Raw genomic sequence first — 27,191 nt, forward strand, 5'->3', positions numbered from 1 at the left:
CTCAGCAGGTGTTCTGCTGATTAGGCTACTTCATGGTAACAGGGCTGTTTTTTCTTGGCAAGTATGATGAGACCAGTGCCCCTTCCCAGCAATGACTCCTGCTTGAGTCACAATTTACAATAGGCTCCAAAGCTCTATGGTCTCACAATCTGGTCATGTATGGAGGGCACAAAATGGAAAGGGAGGGGTAAGTAAATTGAAGACAGACTTATACAGGTGCTTTTTATAAATCTTCTGAAAATTATCAATTTTCTTTAAGCATGTACATTTAAAATATTTCATTCTTAACTAGGCTTCTACTATATTAGCAATGCCCAGTATAATCTTTGAATCTAGTGCATCTCAATAGCATAAACATAGATACAATTTATAGTCATAAAATTCATTGTGAACATAATAAGCAATTATGTTTTTCAATATATTTCATAACAATTCAATGATTAGATTCCAGAAAGAACAATATATTTTCTGTAACTGACTTGGATTTTAAAATATAAACAGATTTTGTCAGATGCCTCTTTTGGTGTTAGACTAAAGAACACAATTTTGACTGGATTTTTATACTTGATTATCTTCAAATTACCTTCATATTAAATGGGAGACAAGTTTGACATTTGCATTGTGGTTGTGCTAAAATTAAATCCTGGAGGACAAATAAACAACCAGGCTACAATGACTTAATTCTGAAAAATCACTTCTAATTACTTATCTGTTATTGTCTGCATTTAAAAATTATGAAGCATGGTTACCACAAGATCACTCACTACACGCATAGATTGTCACCAATGAGAGCCATCATATGAAAACCATATAGACCCCAACCTTATAAAACCTATATGTATGTTTTCAATAGATATAAAAACATAGGTTATCATATCGGGGGGAAGGTCCCAGGAATCCCAGGTCTGCCCACTCCGCACACAAAAGGGAACCCAAGTCAGGGAAGATTAGGAGTTCTCCCATGCTGGGAGGGGAAAAGTTGAGTTAGAAGTTCCAATATGTTCAGGGTCATCAGTTTGCTGAATGAGGGGCAAGTATTGGCATTTCCAGATGGAAATGGCCACCTGGATTGTTAAAACCTAGAAAAGGGATTTGAAAGTAATCAGGGAATTTAGCACCATCAGTGCTGAAGGATGTCAGCACGGAATGGAACTCGGCCCAGGCTTTTGAGACTAATGGGAAGCACAGAGTTGGTCACTGCCTCAGCTCCAAACAGTCCCCTTGAAAGCTCCTCCCTCTCCCATTACTAATTGTCTCTTCTATCCATACCTTGGGATACGTAAAGCCTTACATCAGTTCAAAATCAAGAATTTTTGTTCTTTATTGCAAAATAGATTTAGGAACAAAATATTTGAGTTTTTTAAACAAAAGCCAACTATGTATTCTTATAGTATAAAACTGATTTTATAGAATGTTTAGGTCTAAAGTAAAAGACTTTAAAAATATTCAGTAGTGGGCAGTGCCTACGGCTCAAAGGAGTAGGGCTCCAACCCCATATACCGGAGGTGACGGGTTCAAACTCAGCTCCAGCCAAAAGTACAAAAAAAAAAAAAAAGAAAGAAAGAAAAGAAAAATTCAGTAGTGACTGTATCTTTTCCTGGGCAGTGCCATCTTCCTTCTGCTACTTGCTTCCTTGCCCTGGTGAAGCAGGGGTTGAAAATAACTAATGGGCCCTCAAAATATAGCAAGGACTAAGACTCAAATATTATTTATAAGTGACAGTGGAGAAAGAGACAGATGGCTGTTTCTTTCACATATTCTAATAACAACTAACACTGTTAATTAAAATAAGAGTAACTCAGAATGTGAGTAAACCTGTATAGAGAGGTTAATTAACTGGATAATTTAGACAAGACCACAGTTCTCTTCAAGAATTGAAGTAAGAATTTAGATTGTGTTCAAATTATAACCATAATGTGTTATGAACACAACCATATTGGTGATGAACACCAATTTGTGTTCAAATTATGGTCATTGAGTTCATGGTCTTATTTAATCTCATTACAATTGACATCATCTAGAAACTAAATTGTGTTATAAAAAGTAAAAATAGGCAATTCTAGCACATGTGCGGGAGAAATGATTCCCCTGGATATCAGTTTCCCTCTGTGACACAAGGTAGTGCTTTAGATTAGGCTAAATAATGTTTTTCCAATTCAAATTAGTGTGAGTTTGTTTCCCTAATTATGCTATTTAGGCAATGAGGTTACTCACTTCAAAAGACATAATTTTTATCTTATCCGAGCTCTTAGCAAAGTATACTTTCTATGTGATGATTTTGTGCCAATATTTCTGGAAAAGCAGAAGCGAATTGGGGCTGTACTCCAGCATTTTCCTATTGACTATAGGAAAGTTTATGGCTTTTATTAAAACTATATTTTAACACCACTAAGCACAATAAGATTATTGATATCTAACTGGCCAGAAAAGAGCTTTAGAAAATCAGCTGCATTAAGATGCACAACATGTATTTCAGACTTCATGTATTTAATCTGATTAGTTGGCTGAGACCCAGCCAGTGCTCTGTCAGCAGATCAGAGTAAAACAAAGAGTCTGTAATTAATGAAATTATTGCCAGATATAGAAACTTGAGACTTGAGGTGACATTTCGGTCATAACATTTCCTTTGAGCCTAGCAGAATGGAAAGACAGTTTAGTTGGAAGTAATCATTCTTAGTTTAAAGGCACGTGATTAGAAGATGCTGGTTCTTTTTCTTTTTTTTTTTTTGAGACAGAGCCTCAAGCTGTCCCCCTGGGTAGAGTGCCGTGGCATTACAGCTCACAGCAACCTCCAACTTCTGGGCTCCAGCGAGTCTCCTGCCTCCGCCTCCCAGGTAGCTGGGACCACAGGCGCCCGCCACAGCGCCCGGCTATTTTTTGGTTGCAGCCGTCATTGTTGTTTGGCAGGTCCGGGCTGGGGATTCGAACCCGCCACCTTAGGTGTACGTGGCTGGTGCCTTAGCTGGCTGGTTCTTTTTCTCATGTGACTGACTGTTGACACTGTTGGCAGGTGTGGTGCTACAGAACTGTCAGACACATTTCATCAGAAAGTTTAGAAAATGAAAAAAAAAATGAGATTTCTTTTACTATTTTAATATTGTTTTTTCTATAAGAAGTACAAGTGAAATTTGAACTTTGTCCATCTTTATCACTCTAACAGTAAGAAATTGTTGTTAGGCCAATCTTCCTTATCCTCTAAATCCAATCGGTTATCAAATCCTGTTAAATTTGCCTCCTAAATATCTTTGTGATCTGTCCCCACAGCCACTTATTTAGCCTTTGTTTTTTGCTACAACTTCTCAGTTGTTCTACTTGCTTCATTCTTCACCTCATCAAATATTTTCTCCAAAGAGCAGTCAAAGTGGTCTCTGCCGGACACCATTAGGCCATTTCCTAACCTTTGATAAAACACATCAGTCCCCAACCCCGCCACTGAGTGAAGTAGCACATTATTTCAGGTGGTAAGTACCAGTTCCCTTCAATAGACAACACCAAATACTCTTTATCTGACAGAGGTGTGTCAACATTCAAAGGAAATGGAAAAGTCTGACCTTTTACTGGAAGGAAAATAGTTTTAATAAGAAAACTTTAATGGAAAATAGTTTTATATAAGACCTTGGTGCCTAAATGAAAATTAAAGTATTTTAATTTTTTTTTTTTTTTTAACCAGAGTCTCACTAATTCGCCCTTGGTAGAGTACAATAGCATCACTGCTCACGGCAACCTCAAACTCCTGGGCTTAAGTGATTCTCTTGCCTCAGCCTCCCAAGTAGCTGGGACTACCAGGCGCCTGCCTGAAAATTAAAATATTAATTGTAGCAGTAATAACAATAATAGTCACTATGTTTTGAGTTCCACAATGGAGATTGTGGGATAGAGTTTTTAAGTTTTAAAGACCTGGATAATTTCCAGGTCTTTCTGTCCGTGGCTGTTGTCACACCAGCATAACACCAGGTTAAGCATGGTGTCCAAAGGATCATTTGTGTGAATAAATTCTGTAATTGAGATGGAAATGGTTATGTCTGTAAAAGATATGGAGAATGTGTGCTCTGCTTTAATTGCTCATCAATATTAAGAATATATAAGTTATGAAACAATACCTTCAGAGTACTGGTAAATCTTTGAATTTTATATGCAGTCTACATCAGAGACCTTTGTTCCGATTACACGTTATGACACTTTGCAGGAGCAATCCTGCGTGAGGATGTGTCTCTGTTAGTGTTGCTATACAGAAATACCCAAAGCTGGGTAATTTATAAAGAAAAGAAATTTATTTGGCTCAGAGTTCTGCAGGCTGTGTAGGAAATGTGGCACCAACATCCGCCCCTCGGCACCAACTTCTGCTCCCCTCATGGCAGAAGGGGGAGAAGCACTAATGTGTAGGGATTAGTAAGAGAGGAAGCAAGAGACAGACTAGGAGGTGCTAGGATCTTTTTAACAATCAGCTCTCCCAACAATTAGTAGAGCGAGAGTTAGCTTAGCACTGCAAGAGTGGCCCCAAATCACTCCTGGGGAGTATTCCCCCAGGCCCAAACACCTCCGCTAGTTCCACCGCTGACATTGTGGATCACATTTCAACAAGAGCATTGGAGGGATCTAAATCATGGCAGGAGAGAAGTTAACATAATTTAGCAAAATTTTAAGAAAAACTGAACATAGGGCAGCACCTGTGACTTAAAGGAGTAGGGCGCCGACCCCATATGCCAGAAGTGGTGGGTTCAAACCCAGCCCTGGCCAAAAACTGCAAAAAAAAAAAAAAAAAGAAAAAGAAAAGAAAAGTAAAACTAAACATAGAATTATAAAATCAAACAGGATTGAAAATGGAAAGGACCTGCCCTAGTGGGAGGCCTGAGCTTGGGCTTCATATGCATCATGTGAAATCCACTGCTGCACAATTGACGTTTTGAGTATTCACATTTGTTCCTCTTGAAAAATCGTCTATGCATGGTTCCCTTTGTCTGATGGTTATATGAACATTTCTCCATTAAGATTCTGTCATATCCTTATAACAGCCCTAGACTTGGATGTTACATGATACTACTTTATAGGAAGCTCTACTTCTTCCATCATTTTTTAAATGTTTCATGTGTTTAAAGAATTGATTGAGAAAATCATATGTATTGTTGGAAGGAGGAAGAAGATTCAGAAAGAGTATGATAACACTATGAATAACTAGTAGCTGTCAACAGCAGAGGGAACAAGTTCTTGTAAATAGTATAAGCAATAGTGTTGTCTTCAAATTATACAGGGAAAATTTTCTTTATAACATAAAAATATTATTACATAATTTTATTTTGGTTCTTGGAAACTTTGGTATTGGACTTAGATTTTGGAAAATAGTTTATATCAGAAGTTATAGAAAATATTTCTGTTCCTCACTCTCCACTCTTGTATGGAGACATACTATAGGCACCGTAAAACAGATGTGCTTATTTACACTTACATGAGTAGACAAAATAAAGCCTAACGTGGTGAGCTAGGTGTTTGGCATAGACACATGTGAGAACAGAACGGAATTGGACAATGTGACTTCTTATTTAATCTTTAGATTAAATTTTAAAAAGTTATTACAATCTCTTTAAGCAAAACTTTTTAAATTGCTATAACCCAAATTTAGAAATTGTTAGATAATAAAACAGGCTTGGAGGTAAATCTTTATTTCAATATATTTTTTTCTTTTGTACTATGTAAAGGTGCTCTGAGAAATAATAGTTAATTCAAAGAATAGAAGTAGTGTGTCTTACTAGACGTGAGGCTTTGAGCAAGCAATTTACATAACCTCTTTTAGGTGTAGGTTTTTTTTTGCTTTTTAAACTTTTAAAAACTTTATTTTTTTAGTAAATAGACTTTAATTTTTAGAGAAGTTTTAGGCTTCCATCAACATTGAGCAGGAAGAACAGAGAGCTCTGTGCATGTCTCCCCACCCCCATCTCCCATCCCAGTTTCTCCCAGCATCAACGTCCAGCACTCTGTGGTACCTCTTTTAAACTCAATGAACCAACACTGATCCATTATTAGCAATTCTAGTTCATAGTTTACATAGGCTTTATTCTTCACATTGTAGGACAAATATATAATGAAAAGTATCTACCACTGTAGCAGCAGCATAGTTTCCCTGTCCTAAAAATCTCCAATGTCAACACCTATACATCTCTCTCTCTCTTCCTACACCCCTTGTGGTTACTGACCTTTGTACTGTCTCTGTAGTTGTGGCACTTTCCACAGTATTATATAGTGGAAAGCCTGGTTGATAGGCTTCTTTCAATAAGTAATATGTATTTAAGTCCTTTAGTGGATAGATGGCTTATTTATTTTTATCATGAAATAATATTCCATTGTATGGACGTACCACAATTTCTCCCTTCATTTTCTAAAGAACACCTTAATTGCTTCCAAGTTTTACCAATTTGCATAAAGCTGCTATAAACATTTTGGTGTAGAATTTTGGCAGGGCATAAAAATGTTCTGCTCATTGGGTGAGTATCAAGAAGTGTAAATGCTGGTTCGTACAGTACAAATGTGTTTAGTTTTGTAAGAAACTGCTGGCAAACTGTTTCCCAGAGTGGCTATACCAGTTTGCATTCCTGCTGGGAATGAGTGAGAGTTTCTGTTATTCTACATATGCACAAGTAGTTGGTGTTATCAGTGTTTGGGGTTTAGCCACCCTGATAGTTATGCAGTGGTATTTCACTGTTACATCATTTCCCGATGATGTTGAGTGTCTTGGCATATGCTTACTTGCCATCCATATATCTTCTTTGGCAAGGTATTGGTTGAGGTATTTTACCCATTTTTTTTAAGTTTTAAATGGTATTGGTTGAGGTATTTTACCCATTTTTTTTCATTTGTAAAAGAAAATTTTAAGTATATTACTAGGATTTGGAAAACAAGATAAGCAATTTAAATTTTTTAGAACAAAACCTAGCATATACTATATATGCAGTAAATATTACATGAAACTGTTATAGAATATCTCACTTGATAGTAATATATCTAAAACAAAACTCACTCGTCTTCAGCCTACCAACAAGCCTCAATACTTTCAATATTCTTCCTTTTGATTTGGCATAAAATATTTCCATTATTCTTTATTTATCCCTAAATGCAAACAAGTCTGTGTTATTTTTCTTTCCTCTGGAACTTTTGTTAAGCAAAGGCATGAGCTAGGGAAAGAAGTAGTCTTAGAATAATTGTGATACTTGTGACAACCTATATAAGAGACAATTTAGTCACATGCAGTCCTTTTTTCAGGATAATTGGAATATTACCTTATTGACTTTTGAAATGTTTATTAGGCAGAGGAAAATGTTACTTGAAATAACTGTATGAAATTGAATTATTTTCCAATTCTTGGTTTTTGATGTCTCAAAAGTGATATATTTAAGAATACACATCCCTAGCTCAAAGGATATTTTATAAAATTAGCAAAATATGTAAGAATGTAGTTTAGGATTCTAAATGGCATAGAATATATCTGTGTGTGTGCGCCACAACATAAACCTTTTATTCATCAATTATTATTTCTGTCTAATGATTTTTAAGTTGAGACAGATTGCCTGATTTCCAATATTGCAGATAGATTAACTAACCTGATTATTTTGAAATACTAATAAGCCTTTGAACACTGATAATATTTACATATGGTCTGTGCATATGAGCCACGTTTATATAACATGGATAGTTCTATTCATAAATGTCAAAACATTCTGCGAAATTATATATGATAAAATTTCTCTAAAACATCCCCAGACTATTTGAGAATTTTACCTCTTGTACTCTTTGCTTACTACATTAACAAAATGCTTATTTACAGATCATTTTTATTTTCACTGTAAAAACTAGGAGAAATGTGGACTTCCATAGTAGTTGAGCTACATTTTAGCATAAAGTTTGGTTATCATTTCTTTTATGAAATATTGATTTTCAGGAAATCACTGCCTTTATCTTATATTTATATCCTATTTATCTCAGCATTTTTAAATCTTTGACATTTTAGTCCCTTTTTTTCTTCTTCTAGGCTATTTGTCTCTGAATTTTTATGTCTGACTTTTTTCTTTATATGATTTTTTAGTCTATGCATGAAATTAAAGTAAATTATAGCAATATCTAAGGAGAAGAGGAGCCATCTAGTTTAGGAAAATGTTTAGTCATTTGAATTTAAATGTATGTTTATGTAATGGTAGAAAATTAAATTTCTTCCTAGGACTTGGATATACATGTTCAGACCAATCATTCATTTTTCTTTGAAAATGTATGCACTAAAATATCTTATACTTGTGATCATTAGTGTGATGTGGTATTTTCACAACCAAAATAAAAGGCACTCAGAAATAGTTTCTATAAAATTGTAGGAAATGTATTCTTCACTTAGACTCTATAAATAGCACAACAGCAAAATTAGAAGCAAAATTCTATGACCTTTACTGCAAAGCATAGAACCAGAACAACTGCTGAATGGCAAATATTTATTCAAGCTCTGTTCTAAGCCTGCAAGCAAACAAAATGTATTTGAATTTCTGCCAAAGGAGATGTTAAAAAATAGCTATAGTTTGTGATTTAAAAAAATGTGGCAGCCTATATAAAAAGCAAGATTCATGGGTTTGGGGAAAACAAGTTTTGTATTGTCAGGTAAAAATGTATATATTGCATTTTATAAAGAGATCAGTTATAGTTGTATAACGGACAAACATTTCACCAACACTTGAAGGCCAATAGAGGTGATGTATTCAAGTGTATCAGAAATGTCCAGTTAAAGCAATCATTCTATGGCTTAATGGTTAAATGCAAATAACACCACACTCTTTAGCAAATGTCTCTACATAGACATGTATCCGTGTTTAATTTTACAAAGATGTAAGGAAAAAATTAACTGGTTATCACTGAATATAATTTCTCAGGAAGTATGTCTTGCTTCATTGGGCATGAGAGATTCATAATTTGAATTGTGATTATATGTCATTTATTTTTATATTCTGTCCTCCCACTTTACTAACAATATAAGAAGCTCTTAGATATTTCAAAGTCAATTTTTGAGTTTATGAGTTGAGCAGATGAATATATCTTCAAAGCACCGAAGATAATCCAAACTGGCATATTACATATGTATCTCTGTTTCATTAATAATTATGTCCCTTGCGTTTTCGTTAGTGACCCTCAGCATTGATTGTGAAGTAGAATAGTATCGTGATGGCAATGGAAGAAGTGTATCACTCAAAAAATTGACTTCACCTCTGCAAGCATTTTTAACCTTCCCATTTTTCCTCTTCTTCTGTTTGTCCACTGTCTCTCCTTGGCAATGCATTAATCGCCTAATCTCTGGCACAGTGCCGGGTAAGGAGATGGGTAGAGTGGATAAGAGCTCCCTTCAGAATCTTAGTCTGATCTGAAGTGTGTCTATAGCAGCAATGAATGAACAAATAAAAGCTGTCTTAGAACAGGTTGAAATGGTCATGCCTTCGCGTGTGCTCTCTCCCCATTCCAGAGTGTGTTTATGTAACACTGTGGATATGTACTATATGGCAAACGACTATTCATCTTCAAGACTAGATTTAACATGGAAGTTGGGAGGGTTGATCCTTCCTCCATTGCCAAAAGCACCTTTAATTGAGCACCTAGAAGACTGCCGGGCAGAAAGGAGATGTTTAATAAGTTACTAGATGTTAAATAGTATCTTTGAGACATTTATAATATCGAGAGTGCAAGGATGTGTGTATGGAAGTGTGTGAGTGCACGTGTGTGTGTGAAAATAACATATGTAAAATGCAATAAATTAAAGTAGAAAAATCAGGAAAGACTTTACAAAATTAAAAGCCTTTGATCTGAGCTTTGAATGGGAGGAATTACATCAACAGGTGGAAAGGTGGAAAAGGATATGCCAGGCCGTTGAACCAGCATGGACTGTTTTGATCTACTGGAAATGTCAGTCGTTCAAAAGAAAACCAAAATTGACTTGCATTGAAGTTAAAAAGGCTGGCTGTGGAATTAAGATCTTGAGTTTGTATCTTAACCACACCCATCCCTTTGTCATCTGACGTTATGCAAGCCACTTCACCTTCCTATACTTCTGTATCTTTATCAGTCATGTGAGAAAAAGATCAGTGGGTAGGAGGGAGAATTACGTGGTAATTGACGTTGAAATAACTGAGGATCTGGCATGTGCTTTTACTCTGTATTGTGGTTATTGTTATTAAGGTTTTTAAGAAATGAAACTGTACTGGGAAGTTGGAACTAGATTTTAAAGAAACTAGAAAGACATGCTGGAAAGCATAGAGTTTATTTCTTGTTTAAATTGTGATTTATTTATTATCAGATGGTAAAACACAGCAGTGTAAAGGAGAATTTTTAGAGTATCTTTTAAAAACAGGGATTAATTTAAACATGTAATTATTGTAACTTGATGTAACGCTTAGAAAAAGCTGACATGTATGTTACTGGTCCATACAATTTTATAAAAAGTTTTCTTCCGTCTGACTACAGGTAATGTTTTCTAAAAGAATTAAATTTCAGCATCCCCTGAGAGAGGTTTCATTTGTTTTTCTTTATCATTTCCGATGTCAGTCTTATACCGAAGAAGTACCCTCCAACAGTAATTGGATTTATTATTCCTGTATAGACAAAAGTTTTAGGAGCTAGAAATCACAACTTATTAGTAGAAAACTATCGCCTGAGTGCTTTAGGAAGCTATTGTATAATTGACCATGCAAAGGTACATTATTTAATAGGTACCATAAAGAAAAAGCAGGAAAAGGTATGCTAATACTGGAAACCATTTCCACTGGGTTAGATTAAAGGAATAATAGTTGCAAGTAAATTTGGCAAATTCAATTAATATTTCTATATAAAGTAAAAGTGAAGTGCTGAAAATAGTGCTTTGTAAACACAGTGGAGAAGTTAATTGAATTTGGGGGAAAGCAGTTGCAACCTCAAAGTGAAGTCATGTTTGTTCAGGTCAGGCCAGCTTGACGGTGATAGTGGATCTGACTCAGTTCCTTAAGTGCCCTTCCTCAGATTCCAGATAAGTAAAGGCAACATGGTCTATATCAAATTTTCATAAATAAGGTGAAAATTATTGCATTTTCTTTGAGCTATTTCTGAGAAATGTGGTAGTTATTAAAGAATCCTTTAAAATACTTAGCATATCTAAACCTACCTTTTAATTAATTGGACCCTGACTCATAATAATGATTGATATTTGGCACCAGTGATTGAACTTTTATTATTTACCAGGGGATATGGCAGGCCCATAAATAGGCTGTATCACTTATAGTCACAACAACCTTTTAACTAGATAACATTACCCCTCGCTATTACCCATATTTTATGGTGATCAAGGTTAAGATAAGTTGAATAACATGCCCAATGTCTTTCTAACAGCAAATGGTTCAAACAGGAACCATCTCAAATTTGTATTCAAACACAATCTTCTTTTGCTTGACGTTAGTTTGTCCTTCCTAAATGTTTTCACCAATATGATCATGAATCGCTTGTCGTATTTCTACTTGCCATGGATCCTTAGCATCTGTCTTACGTTTCTTTTCAAAAGTCTAACGTTTTGTTCTATTGATCATGTTAAAAATCCATTATTTCTTTTGTTCTAAGAACTCAGACACCTGAAGTAATTATATTTAAAGTATTTTCTTCTGAATGTCTTACTAAAATTTTATTTTCCCAAAAATATAATTGGGTATTTCTTGTTTACATGTATTTATACATTTATAGAATTCTTTGACCTAGCTTAAGTAATAATGGCAAACTTATGTCTGAGAACACATTGTATGACCAAGGGCTATAAATAATAGAGGATAACAATGGGTTGAGTGAATACCAGAAACTTCTACTTCTCTCTAAAAGTCTGCCCTGAGAAGAATATGTTGAGCTTTAAAGGGATTCCATCTATGTGAAAACTGCAGTTCTGGAAATGACTAATGTATTGTTAATGGTTTTGCAACCTATATCCCAGAAGGGCTTGATCTAGTAACCTCAGTATGATTGAACAGTGATATACACAGTGTCTTTATGTTTTATAAACAAGATAAGGAAAAACATAATAAGCTTTCTCAGAAAGTTTACAGTTTAAATCTGGGTTCGGCTCAGTACAACACAATAGAAAGCACGCAGAGAATGCCAAGCAAGGCTTGTAGTTATTACATCTCGAGGGTCAGGTGAAATCTGGGAATTACTCTAGGGAAGAAGCAGCAATTCTCAGAGCAGTGTGTGGGGGTAGATTAGGAAATTACCTTGTAATATAGAACACCCTCTGCATACTAAGCTATTAGCTGATTCATTTATAAAACAACTGCCAATTTGAAGACAAAATGGGCAAAGTAAATAGAGTTAAGGAAAACTGTGTTATTGGTTAAATTTTTCACCTTTTCTTTCATGGGTGTGTGTGTGTGTGTGTGTGTGTGTGTGCGCCCATGGGAATAAAGGAAAGTTGTAGTCATATAGCCTGTATTCCAAGGACTCTCTGGGAGAAAATGACCAACACTTAAAGTTCATGCAGTTTACAAGTGTCACTTACTTTTATCTAATTCTCACAACATCCATGTGAAATCAGCAGAGCCAGAGTCAATTTGTAAATAATGAAACTAAAGCTTAAAGTGATTCAGTAATCTTTTCATAGTCACGCATTTGTTAGTGGTAGAGCTGGGATTTAGTGCTTGGTGTTAGGTGAGTTTGGCCTTATCCTCTATGTAAATCGTCTCTAGGGCAGACAGGACCTGCTTACTTTGGACAGCAGAATATCAGCTAGGATTGCCTTATAGAATCTTCTTGGTTCAGATTGTTTTAGTGATACTTAAATGTTTTATTTATGTAGAATGTAGATGAAAAAGATACATACTATATACCAATAAATTCAAATATATATATGTACACACACATATATCCCATATATCTATATGTGTGTGTGTACAAATGATATTGATTTTTAATTTAAAGATTAGATGTCAGTATGCTACCAGTAGGGAAGTCATGATATAGTAAAGTTATGGGCTAAGAGCTTAGGTTTGGGAATCGGTGTGAGTTTTGGGCTTACCTCTGGTACCTACTGTCTGTTACTAGACTCTTGAAGCTCCGGAGTTCTCCTTGAAATATGGAAATAATAAAATCTCATTTGCAGTGTTGCTGCATTGATACATGCATAATGAGATATTATATTTAAAATCTGTCCAGCACATTTGACACACTGTTAAGAACTCAGTAAGTATCAGACATTGTCACCATTATTTATACTATAAGCAGCAATTTTGTACAGTCAGGGGAACATACAGTCAGAATTTTCTTTCCTGTCCCCTAGCAAGATGATTCATTCATTATTTTATTTTTTAAATGTCTACAAGTCTTTTTGACTTTTCATACTTTTTCCTCAGGTAATAGTGACTATGATAGACATAGTATTTATCTACCTTGCTGAATACAATGTATACAGTATCTTATATAATAAATCCCAAAGATCACAGAACATATGTTCTACTATTATTATTATTGCTTGCTATTATTATTTTAAGGATTAGAAAAACTGAGGTTTAGAAAAGCAAAAACACCTTCCCAAAGTTAAATAGCATAGGTGACAGAGGTGGGGAGTGGCCCCAGGGTTCTCTGGCACCAGAGTGCTTACTTCGAGGAGCCGTGCAAAATTCCTGTGGTGTTTATCTCTGTAAAAATGGCGATTTCTTTCATGCTGTACCCGAAGTTGACATTTTAAGTTAATACTCATTAACTATATTTCTTATGCTGAGCTCCTTCTTGTTCCTTCTTTTGACTAAGTATTTACACCTTCTTAGGGAGGCAGTGGAGCATAGAGACTAAGAGTATCATGCTTGAGAACTGAATTCAAATTCCAGCTTCATCACCTCTATGTGATCTTACTACCTGGTAACCTTCTGTGACTCTGTTTCTACCTCTAGAAAACAGGAAGGAGGAGAATAGTTCCTTCTTCAGAGAGTTGTGAGGATTAAAAACAACACGGAAAAAGTGCTTAAGGGTATACCTAGCACATAACCTTATACAGCCTTGTATAGTTCTTACCATTACAGGGCTTGACTGAAGGAGATTAGCTTTTCTTTTTCTTTTTTTGCTTTTGTTCAATGGAGCTGATAAAACACAACCACCATTATAGGAGAATGCCATCCATCTCCCACCTCTCTCTCTCTCTCTCTCCTCTCCCTTCTCCTCACCCCCCTCCCTCCAAAGCAACTTCGAATTGGATAAGCTTTTGGTAAAGCCTCCACTGTGCTGCAGTCATTGATTGTATGATAGTTTCTGTGTCACAGCACCCAGACATTCCTCTGGGGCCGAGGTTATATTGTTTTTCACCATCTCATACCCATATCGTGTGAGTGACACTCCCACCATCGCTGGTCAGGAGAAATAGTGGAAAATAACTGAGTTAGAGACACTCTGAATGCTGAAACAGGGGCTTGTCAAATAACAACTCGCGTTGTCATTTTCACTGAAAACCCTTTAAGACGTGTTCTTTGAATGAACATCAAATTCAGTTACAGGGATGAACTTCGTGCCAGGTAAAGGCAGACTCAGGAAAGGGAAATGCTGAAAATAAAGAGGTGGGACCACATTGCCTCTGACATTTTAAAGAGACATCCTGACTCTGGAATAAATTACATTAAACAATAATGTATACTCTTTTAAATCTGTGAATCAATGCATAGAATAAATCTTTTTTTTTCACAAAATGTTTTTTATCTAAAGATTCCAAAGTTCCAGCTATTTCCAGTAGCAGCATCTGTTGCTTTGCCAGTTTCCACAGAGATGAGCTCCTGTTGCTCTTCGGCACATTTGTTCCAGCCTGAAATCTGGTTAAAACATGCAAACAGTCCTGTTGCTGGCTAAGGGGGGGCACTTGCATAGTACCCTTTGAAAAATGGCATTCACTTGCATTTATTTTAATTCAGATACCATTTGCAATTCAAGGACGGATTATTTAAAAATAATTTGAATTAGAGGAAGAAATACAAGATAAAGCATTCTAGAAGGAAGAATGCTATAATGATATATATGCATGTTCTTAGAAAACATAATTATATCTGCTTTAAAGCTTCTCAATTGAAATTTGCATTTTACTTTTTTTCAACACCCTTTTGGGAGAACTTTTGAAAAAAGAAGTAGTGTCTCAATTATAGCTATCTTAGTGCATTGTCTAATTTGCAAATTGACAATCAGAGAGATTTTCCTGTACCCAGTTTTTAAATCATCTACATCATTATCCATAAATGGTTTGCTAATTAATAAGATCCTGAGGTGAAACCTGATTTTTAAACTAGGATATTTGTGGATTGGAAGTATCTGTTGTGTATCTACATCTTATGTAAGGATGAAAGGAACGGCAGAAGAACAAACAAGGGTTTAAGTGCTGGCAAATGTTCTCAGCACAATTAACATAGTATTAGAAAATATTAGAATTGGTTTTAGCTATTCAGTTTGTTGCAAGCCTTTTTTAATACCTTCCTAGTCTCTTCTGCTAATAGAAGAGTCTCTTTCTGAAGTAGAAAATGTTGAGAAACCCTGTATGTCGGGAATATGAATAATGTAATGTTTCCTATATTTCTCATATATTTTGAACATTTGTCTGGAAATATTTAAAAAGAATTGTAATCTGATATCTAGTTACTTTTAAATTTAATTTTGTACATTACTAATATGGATTAAATTACTAGTATATAAAAGCTGCCCACTTATCTTAATATATTCTGACTAATTTTCAGGAATATCAGGAATTGCAGGTGATAACTATGGAATTAATAAAAGCAGCAGTCATCAATGGGCATGGCCTACACACCAACAGGGTTGTGTACTTTTTGCTTCCAAACTCTCAGCAGGTTTATAAAAGAGAGTATAGTCGTCTCTATTTTATGAAAAAGAAAGCAGGCCCAGAGAGCTGAGGAGTTATTATTACAAGCAACATTTGTAAACTTTTGAATTATGTAAAGATTTGGCCTCACATATATTGGTTTGCCATGAGAAGAAGTAAAGTTCATTTTATATAGTGGAGTAGAATCTCCACCTTCCTTTTCAATCAAAATCATACACTAGCATTTCAATAACAGTGCCTATCTCTTCTGGCTTGTAAAGTTTCACCTGGGACTGTGATGGCTTTAAAATTAAAATAAAATAAAAAGAAAGAAAAATTCAATAACAGTGCCTACAGTTATTTTAATGAGAATGCACACAGACAATTGAATGTCTATTTCCACTGTAGATGCAATAGGGTCCGAAGTACCTTAAAAATTGATGGCCTGTTTCTCCAGAGTTAAAATTTTATGAGATTATATTCCTCCTCCGTTTGTCCTCCATGTAAGTGTCTCCAGTTCTTTTCCTGATAGTGCGATAGGAAACGTCTCAAGGGGATCAGCAATGTAGTGTGTCGTATGGTTAAGGGAGAGAGAGAATTTTGAGTTTCCATTTCATATTCTCTTTCTAATGTAGAAAATTAAATGGGCTGAGACGACGATAGCCACCAAATTTTGTTTCAATATTTACTTTGTCGAAAGTAATCAAACAAATTTCATGATCTGAATTAATTTTTACTAAGTGTATACATGCATTTATGTTCATCAGAGGACAAAGCTGCAAACTTACCTCACATTTCAAAATGCTGAATTATGTTGAATGTGATCTCAATTAGAATAATTCTGCCTGCCATTAATTTTCAATGGCATAAGCTTTTTAAATTAAAATAAGGTGATAAGAAAGTACTTCCACTTAATAATACATTTATAAGCTTTAATTAATGTCTTGGACTGGAAAGATACATGGAGAATTTATGGTAATGGTTCAACATTATTCATTTTATTAGTTTATATCTGAATAGTTAGGAATATAAAATACTTGCTTTTTATTCTAGATATTTTTTCTGTATTTTTAAATTCCTCAAAATATTCAAAATAAAATGAAGTAAATATATCAGGCAATGCATTTTTGTCTTTTCTGATGAAATGATAATCTGTAAACTTATGAAATATTGGGTTAGAGGCTATAAAATCCTTGGAAACTACAAAATCCTGCTATGTGTGTATCTATACAACTTCTAAGTTAATTTTAAGGTAATTTCATTATCTTCATACATTAATGCTTCTGGGGACCTTTCCTAACATTAGATTGATTATGAACAAGGATATTTGGCTCTGTCACAGTTTCATCATTCCAGAGAGATAAAGGGATAAATTGTTTAGATATGGATTCCCGACTATTAGGAGCATCATTACAAAGTAAGACCACAACAATGACAAAACAAATCACACACACAGAAATTAGAATACAGCTGACCATGTTTTCTCTACAGCTTACTAGCCTAATGGCTTTGATGTACATACTTGAAGACACTTAACCCCTCTGAGCACTAGATTCCTCATCTTTAAAATGAAGATAGGAATATATTCTGAACAGGACCGTATTGGTGATTAGGAAAAAACTGAGGCAGAGCACTCAGCACAGGGCTTATCATAAGATAGATATTTGTTTTCTATATAATTTCTTTGAAAACTGTCTTGAAGATGATGGCATATAATGATAACTAATTCCCTGGTGATAAATAACTGATATTATTCATTAGGCAAGATTTTGGAAGGACTCAATGAAGGATGTAATTTATTTTTAATGTGGCTGTTTAATTACGTATTTTGTCCTAATTCTCTGTACATATTATATGTATGATTACCAGTCAAGGAGAGAAAAAGGCAGAATATCTCTTTATCTAAACTAAGCCAGGCTTAAAAACAATAGAAAGGATTTATAATGTGATGGGAGAAAATTGAAATAATGAAGCAAGTTATCTTTGCCTATTGAAATGATAATTATTGAAGGGCTGATTTTTTTTAGATTCAACATCATTTTACATTTTAACAGCCTTTAATAGCCGTCTGATAGTGAAGGTGGAGGAAGTGGTACATTTTACTACTTACAGAAAATTATATCTTTTGACTCATGTAAGACAGAAATTCCATATATGATTTTAATTCATTCATGTACTTCCAGTCTTCACAAAATGAATATTCAGAAGCTGACTGATTTGATAGTAATTCAATCAAAATAAATGATTTATGAAGAGAACAAAATTGAGTAAATCACTCAGTATCTTGAGTCAAATGATATCCAAGCAACATAATATATAAATAGTAAAATTTTACGTCTGATATACAGCACCCAGTTCCAGATAGCGTAGAAAAGGAATGGGACTTGATTTATGACATGACCCAGATTCCTGATTGTAGCACATGGATTTCTACAACTTGAGCAAACTTTATTCTGGGCTTATGGGCCTGAAAGGATAGAACTATGACAATGACTTTCTGTAATTCAACATAAAAATATTTTCACCTTGGGTGGCACCTGTGGCTCAAAGGGGTAGGGCACCAGGCCTGACCAAAAACTGCAAAAAAACTTCACCTTTTATTTATTGGGCCCTCCTATAGCAAGCCTCTCTGTGTGAAAAGAAAAAAGCCAGCTCTCGTTTGTTAAGAGTCAACTACCTATAGACATCACGTGACACATTCTACCTGTCCATATAGTGATTTTATTTTATGCTTCTAGAAAACGGACAAGACAGGTGTTGTTTTCCGTGCTTTACTGAAGAGGAACGAGAAGCTCAATTTAGTGTCTGTCCTAACTCTGCATAGTGGTATAGTTTCTATTTAAAGTCAAATTTGTTTTACAATTACATAATATTTCCACTCACCTCCCCTTCAAGGGACATTTATGTTCTGAAATGATTACATGCCAGTTTTGCTTTTGGCTCACGGATGATAATTATATTATGATGCTCTATCCTTCAAACTTGGACAGTATCAGCATGCTGTGTTTTTTTGTTGGAAGAAAATACATGTGTCGAAGCTATCAACCTACAGTAAATATTTTAACTTACTTTCTGACTCTGTCTACTCAGATAATTAGCCCAAAACTGGATTAAGAAAGCAAAATGAATTCTTTAGATCAAACTGGCTTCCCCTGTGCTTCCACTATGCGTAATTTACCCAGGCTTTTCTTTGTGTTCTCAGGGATGACTTGTCAAGCTCGAACCTCATACACCGAAGACGAAGTTCTTTGGGGTCATCGTTTTTTCCCTGTAATTTCCTTAGAAGAAGGATTCTTTAAAGTTGATTACTCCCAGTTCCATGCAACATTTGAAGTCCCCACCCCACCTTACAGTGTGAAAGAGCAAGAGGAAATGCTGCTTATGTCGTCCCCTTTAATAGCCCCGGCCATTACCAACAGCAAAGACAGACATAATTCTGTGGAATGCTTAGATGGGCTAGATGACATTAGCACAAAACTTCCAACTAAGCTGCAGAAAATTACTGGAAGAGAAGACTTTCCCAAAAAACTCTTGAGGATGAGTTCCACAACTTCCGAAAAAGCCTACAGTTTGGGAGATTTGCCCATGAAACTTCAACGAATAAGTTCGGTTCCTGGCAACTCAGAAGAAAAACTGGTTTCTAAAACCACCAAGATGTTATCTGATCCCATGAGCCAGTCTGTGGCTGATCTGCCACCAAAGCTTCAAAAGATGGCCGGAGGAGCAGCTAGGATGGAAGGAAATCTTCCAGCGAAATTAAGAAAAATGAACTCTGATCGCTTCACATAACAAAACATCTCCTTAGGCATTATTTAATGTTTGATTTAGTAATAGTCCAATATTTGGCTGATAAGGTCATCCTCCCTAAAGAATCTGAAGGTAAATTTTTCTCCCAGTCCTAGAAGCGTATTTGAGAACTTTTCCTTCCCAAATATCGCGAATAGGCAGAAAACAAAGGTTTTGGAGGGAGGCTATTATAAGGAAGTTATAATGGGCATGTATTATCACATCAAGCATGCAATAATGTGCAAATTTTGCATTTAGTTTTATGGCATGATTTATATATGGCATATTTATATTGTATATTCTGGAAAAATATATATATATATTTAAAGGGGAGGTATTCGCCCCACCATTTCTAACATATGTATTAAGCCAAACATGAGTGGATAGCTTTCAGGGCGATTAAACTACGTGTGTGTGTGTGTGTGTGTGTGTGTATGTGTGTGTATACACATATACCTAAACATATATACACATACACACACATACATAAGTATCTGACAAAATTGTGATGTTTTGTTCAAAGTTGTAGTTCTTGTGCATGTTTACTTTATTAAACTAGAAAGGCTACTGGCATTAATTATTAATACCAAATATTTTAGCCTTAAATTATTTGTCATTTTAAAATCTGATTTCATGTTTTCTGCTGTTTAAGGTCCTGGGAGGTTCTTGATTGTATTTTATATGAGAGTCACACAAGTTTGTGCTGTTTATGGCCCTGCAAAAATATAACCATTATATGTTTAACTTGTAAATTCTGGACCATACCAGTCATGGTACATCACTGAATTTTTTTAGATTTTTAAAAGTTGCTATTACTGGAGGGGGGCATCCATGTTGATTAATTTGAGAGTTGGTCCTTTCCTGGGATAAATGAAAATTTGGAAATTTGTTCTCTATACAATCTAATACAAATGTGAGCGCTGAACAAATGCTGAATTTCAATGTCATAGTCAGTAGCCAAGCTATCACGAATATAACAGAATGTGTGTGAAATTACATAATTAATGGTCCCTGTTTTAAACTGAGTCAGTTGGAAATGTTTTCCTCTTTTTCTGGAAACCTTGTCCATTTTAAAAAGACAATCATTTATCCTTAACAAGACATGACAATACAATGAAACAGATGATAAATAATTATGCTTAAAGTATGTATGTCTAATTGAGTCTCTTTTTCTTTTTGTTCTCCTGTTTATGGCATTTGTTGTTAACAGGTTAGACTTTTTTGTCACCTGGGAAACCTATCTTATGCTTGTCACTCATTGTTCAGGAGGATTGTGTTGAACAGACCTAGAGAAATGGAAATTAAATGAACTGTAGATACCTTACACACAGTTTTTTTTGGTGAACACTGATTTTATTGGTGTCGTGGATCCCTGGCCTCCCTGAATAATTTTTGCATTACCGTTTTCTAACCCCAAAGTCTGATATTTTTGAATCATTAGCAGGAAACAAAATTGATCAGTAGATGGCCTTCAAAATAAAGATTTGGAATGAAAAGATTTTTACGAAAATTTAGAAGTGCTCCTTATTAAAATATTGTGGGTTTTCCTACAAAACTTCTTTGGGCATTACCATCTAACTCAGCCCATGATTAAAATACTTCTCATTAATATGTAAATCATTACTCACTGGTTTGGGCTCCCATTGTTTTCTGTTTTTTTTTTTTTTCACAATCTTGTGATAATTTTATTATCGACAAATTATTACATTCACAGTTCTAACCTTGACTATACTAATACCTGCTGGCTACCTCTGTATCAACCAAATTCTGTAGGTGCAAGCGTATACCAGGGAATTGTTACTGGCAAAATGATCAAACTTGAGCATCTCTCCACTGTGAATAAAGTGGGCTGCCCTTCCCCTTGATTCCCAAACTTTGTTATTTGTTAGAAGTAGGAAAGAAAATAGTGGCAGAGCGTAAAAGGGGGTCCAAGGGGCACAGTATATTTATTAGCAGTGGAAAAATCGGCATAGATCATTTAGTCCAACAACTTAAAACTAAACAGAGCCATAATTTACTTTGGAGAGTCATTTTAATTTGTCTTTGGTGCCAAGGAGAAGATGGAACCAAAAACAAACTCTCCAAACGTATTCACACGTTCAACAAAATGTTTCCTGCCTTCTATGCTGTAGGCATTTTTTAGTTCCTGGGGATTTGGATTTGACTGAATCAGAGGAGGTCACTGCTCACCATGAACACTGCACACCAGGAGAGTGGGGAGGTGACAGACCATAGGAAGGAATGGGTCCATTTCATGTGGTCAAAATATCAATTAAGAGACTGAAAACAGGGCAAAGTGATGCAAAATGACTGTGAAGTAAGAATTATTGGAGACGATGTAACTGGTTTGGGGGAGTGTGATATTTGAACTGAAACCTGACTGATGAGAGAAAGCTACTGTTGCCAAAATTAATTTATCTGAATGAATGGTATTCTTTTGTCTTTTCCACGTATTTGTGGGAAAGGTCGAGTTTCTGCATGTAATTGCAGTTTAACCCTTATTCCCAGATGATCAGAGGTCCCAGTTGACCCAGGAATATTTTAGTTTATACTTGCTGTACCTGTGTGATTCTTACTAGTACTCCCTTTCACTCTGATAATGTCCTGGTTTGGATGATATATGGTGAAGTTTTTGTTCAAACTAAATTATGAAGTCTGATATATTTGGATAAAAATAAAGAATTGCTTTTCTTCTCCTTCTGCTGATTTTTCTGACACGTATCTTTTAAGAAAAACCATCTCGATTCCATATATTTCAGCCTGGAGAACGTCTTACTAAAATAATTTCATGTAACATTTGTTCAATATGTACATGACATGTTTCTCAGCAAGGAAAAGTTATGCATTTTATTGAATGAAAAGAAAAATAACTCACCATTTCCATTTCTGGAAGTCGTAAGAGCTCAAATCAAAGCGTGTAAAAGTCAACTGCAGCCAAGATCACTTTCACTCCACCAATGTGGTGGCTACTGGAAGGGAAAACATTATGTGATTTTTGAACTGAATAAGTTAACCACTGAAAACGATTCCCTTTTTATAGACTTTTAATGATATAACTCTTGTTATAGTAAAATATTTCATTCTATTTATCAAAATGTTGTAAATAAAAGAAATACAATTATTTTGATAATGTTTATCTTCAATTTAAAAATTTATTCTTTTCTGCAATTGTGAATACACTTTTGTAAATATATATCAAATGAAAAACAAGGATATTTTATCATTAATTATTTCCAAAAAAAATTCTTCTTATGCTGTTTTAAACTCATCCATATATGGCTTAAAGTACTATACAAAGTTTTCAGTTGTGTCAGTACTCAAGAACCTTTTTGTCAGGACAGAATGGGCTCATGGAGCCTTATTTTTGCAGGAGAAAAACAGAGGTCACGGGGAAGCTGACTTACATTCCCTCTGTGTTACGAAAATTTCTGCCATTCCATATAATGAAGAGGGTTCAGCCTGACTCCATACCATGTCCGTGAGCTCTACTTCAGAATTTATGCTTGAATTACATTGTACATATTTAAATTAGCATCCGACTAATTGCATTTTCTGGCATGCAATCTATAATTATTTAAATGTACAAGGTAATTAGGTTACAAAAATATAAGCTCATGTATTCAACACTGCAAGCTCGGTTTTATAAAAATGATATTAAACTTTGGAAACATGATTGGGTTTAATTTTTACAGTGTGCTTATCATTTTTCCACTTTTCAACAGTTAATTATTCACATCCTTGATTCAGTTTGTTTATCTTGAGACTCAATTTCTGAGACCTGTGTGACATAAGTCAGTGTGTGAAAAATTCTATTATTTTGGTTTCTTATTGGTACGACAATATGGGACCGGAACTTAATAATGCAGATACTTGAGACCTGTATTTCTCGGAGGACACGTCATGATGATCTTATTCTTTGCTGAACTCTTGTTTTAAAAGCCATGGTAAGTAAAGCAGACAAGTGCATAGTCTTCCTAATTTTGTTTAAATATCAAGCCATCTTTTTAAAAAGTGTTCAGTTATTTCCCCAGAAAGTGCTTCATAGAAAAATATGTTTCTACTATTGGATCAGATGAGTTCTATCGTATGCTATGTGCCCAACTCCCAGGCACCTCACAGGATTAATCTAACAAGCTAAGATGCTGAAGCTTCTGGTGTAGTGGAATTCAGAAAAAATGATCCACATCATTGAGTAGAATTATTAGGTTTCCTTCCAATCCAAGTTGATTAGTTTTCTTTCCTCGTAAGGGTATTCTTGAAGTCATAGCTGTTTCCGAATATCTGGGTTGTGTATGACCAGTGGATTCTGTAGAGAAGCAATGCAGTAGGGCCCATTGTATCTTCTTTGTTTATTAAGAATCACATCTGTACTCCTATTTGGCCTTCCCCAGTTCTGGATATGCTGATCACTTGCATGCTGACTTGCACACCTTATTTAAATCCTCAGAAGAACTGTGCATGGTGGAGATCATTCCCATTTTACACTTGAAGAAACTGATTCTCAGAGAGACTGTTTAGTGGGCTTTTTAATTAAATCCACAAACATGAGATGCAGTTTCTGCCCCCTTGGGAGTCTAAAATCTAGGGACAATCTTTGCCTTTTACAACAACTGCGTGTCCCAGGCAATTCGGATGCAGCAATGCAAATAGTCAAGGACTGTGTGCACCGGCTTCAAACCTGCAGATCACCTCGTGCTCTTGCTGTAATTGAGAGAAGTGGTGGGGCGAAGGGGATGGGTGCCTGAGGAGTACCTGTGGTGGGGATTGTGAAGACAAGACAGACAAACACAAATGACGTCAATATGGAGGGAGGTGGAAACTTGAAATGGTGCACAGAAAAATACATGGAAGGCAAAATACCCAACCAAAACATCAGGAGTCCACTGTACGTGTGAAAAATAATTACAAAATATTTCAAATAAAAAATTTCCCCATACTGAAAGTGTCACAGAGCTAGAGGTTTTTTTTAAGAAGCTACCGTAACATTTTGCTATATTTGCCTCATGAATGTCTAAAGAAATAACCTGTGATAGAAATAGTATAAACAGCTCCCTCTTCTCTTCTAAACCCTGCAACAGTCCAAGCCATTTCTAGGGGGAAATTTGTGTAAATGCTTCCTGTCAGCATGTGTTTGTGTGTGTACATGTTATTTGTGTGTCTATGTATTTATATATATTTATGTAAAATAGACATAAATGTATTTACGTGGGAATATTTCATATGGTGTGTCATGTAGATATGCATTAAATGTATCTACATATGCATCCACCTTTAATGACAACTTTAAATTTTTCTGCCTTCTCTTGGATTTTGTATTTTCTTTGCCTTTATAAAAAAATATTCCATGTCTATTATTTTAGCAGCCCTTAATATTTAAGCTTGCATACATGACCCAGTGAAATTTGAGGATAATTAACATCTCTCCCCCCTTTCACACAACACAAGGATTTTAGAGTATGTTAAATAGAGCCACGTTTTCTGGTTTTGGTGCCATTATGTACAGTATTCTATGTTTTGGGTGGTATTATATGTTTTCTAACAAATAATTGCTATCAAGTCAGTGCATTTTTACATTTGCCTATAAATTTCCAATTTCTTTGTCCATCATATCTTCTTACATTTCACTCCTTCATTCTTTCTTCTCTTTTTTCTTAATGTGTGTGTCTGTGTGTATATATATATGTATATAATCAATAGTTTTATAGGCACCTGTCCATGGTAGAAAAGTCTCAGTTCTTCAACATCTGCAATATCTTCTTTTTTTATTTTTTTTATAATTATCTACTGGGCTTTCAGATTGATTAAAAGTCTATTATACATCTAATCGCTTAGATTTGGAGGGGGGAAGAGTATTTGCATATTTTCTTCAAGTTAAACATTTTTCAGTTTCACCGTAATTTCATTTGTCAGAACCAGGTAGCAAAATTTTCTTTGGGTAGGATATCTTGGAGATGATAGGAATAACTGTGTGATGTTAGGTTTGGAGTTTCAGCTTCTCCCAGGGTATCTTTTTATCTGCTCATGCACAGCCACACTTCATGTCACCGAGTCAGAGGTATAAAATTTTGTCCTGGATAAGACTTAACAGGCCCCTAGAGTTATTATGGGATCTTCTTTTGTTATCTGTTTCACAGGGGTCTAAGACTGACTCTTCCCATCAGGAATGTTAAAATCTCAGTGCCCTTAATTAGGACCACACCTCAGTGCAATTCTCTTGAAAATACACATGTACACACACCTCAAATATGGAAGAAATTCCTTCTACATTTCAAAGACCCTGTTTCTTATGCATGTGTATATGCACATATATAGAGATATACATACATATAAGCACATGCATCGATATGTATGTGTATGCACATACAGTAGAAATCATGCACATGTGAAAAGCCATTCGGTTTCCACAAAGCCTGTTACTATAAACATCAGTGCCTCCTACCTACTCCCTCCTCATTCTCTCCCCAGAGACAAAGACTTTCAACCCTTCTGAGTGATTCTATTGTGATTTAACTTTTTTTTTTTTTTGCAGTTTTTGGCCAGGGCCGGGTATGAACCCGCCACCTCCGATATATGGGACCGGTGCCCTATTCCTTGAGCCACAGGTGCCGCCCCTTCTATTGTGATTTACATGCAAATCTCTACCTACTCTTTCATCACTTCTCCATTTTCAATTTTGGGTCATTACCTGTTTAATTTCCACTGTGTTAGAAGAAGATTTATTTTGTTTCAACTATTGCTGCCCGCTATAAACCTATAACGTTCACTTTACTATTTATTAGTTAAATTTCCAACAGAGGTGTATCATATGTCTAATATATTAATTATCAATCAATGTTTTCATCAAGTTCCACCCAAATTGGATTTCATGCATTTTGATCATTTTTGTCACCCTTCAAAGCTTCTTCTTCCTAGAGTCGATAATTTTCTTGTTTTTGCCTTGCCTATTCATGCATATGCTTATCATTAATTCAGCCATCAAGACTTTTCCAGTTATGTAAATGCTTCCTGGTACTTCATTAAACTAGATATTCTGCCAATTTTATCTTCTTAAAGAAATCTCCACCAAGGCATTCTGACCCGCTCCACTGTGCACAGTTCTTTGAGTTTGCTGTACAGCCGTAGTCTTGGAATCTCCCTTTACTAACATTTTGGGGATTCTATTCTTGTTTGGTTTTTTGTTTGTTTTTATTTTTTTTATTTTTTGGTCTAGAAATCTTGTTTCATGGGATGTATGTTTTCATCCTTTTGTATTTCCCTTTGTTTTGGTAAAGCACATTTTCTAAGACTTTCTGAGAAAGAAAATATGGTGATAATCTTTCTTTAAATCTTTCATAATTTAAGGAAATGTAAGGTCACAGAAAGAGGAAGGCTATGTTAACCAGTTTAATGAAAATATTTCAAATTGTATATAAAACCAGCACACTGAACCCCATGGCTGCATTAATGTACACAGCTATGGTTTAATTTAAAAAAAAAAGATAAAATAAATAAATAAATTTTTTCCTATAATTTATTATTTGGCCTCTTGTAGAAATTATTTTCCTTCTGAAATTCAGTGACATTGTTCTTTTTTCCTAATTTCTAGTGTTGCTATTAT

At 35.1% G+C, this 27,191-nt stretch overlaps 1 protein-coding gene across 1 annotated transcript in view; it reads left to right on the forward strand.

Annotated features, from left to right (window-relative positions):
• The window catches only part of KCNJ3 (potassium voltage-gated channel subfamily J member 3), a 143,967-nt gene extending 123,229 nt beyond the window's left edge, over nt 1-20,738 (forward strand). The window contains exon 3 of the mRNA XM_003795946.3: nt 19,011-20,738. Within this exon, the coding sequence (XP_003795994.1) occupies nt 19,011-19,597 (587 nt within the window). The 3' untranslated portion in view covers nt 19,598-20,738. The remainder of the gene's footprint in view (nt 1-19,010) is intronic.
• Nucleotides 20,739-27,191: the final 6,453 nt, after the last annotated feature.

This window comes from Otolemur garnettii, unplaced genomic scaffold, assembly GCF_000181295.1.
Source record: "Otolemur garnettii isolate 467f Iridium unplaced genomic scaffold, OtoGar3 scaffold00098, whole genome shotgun sequence".
In the NCBI taxonomy this organism is placed as follows: Eukaryota; Metazoa; Chordata; class Mammalia; order Primates; family Galagidae; genus Otolemur; species Otolemur garnettii.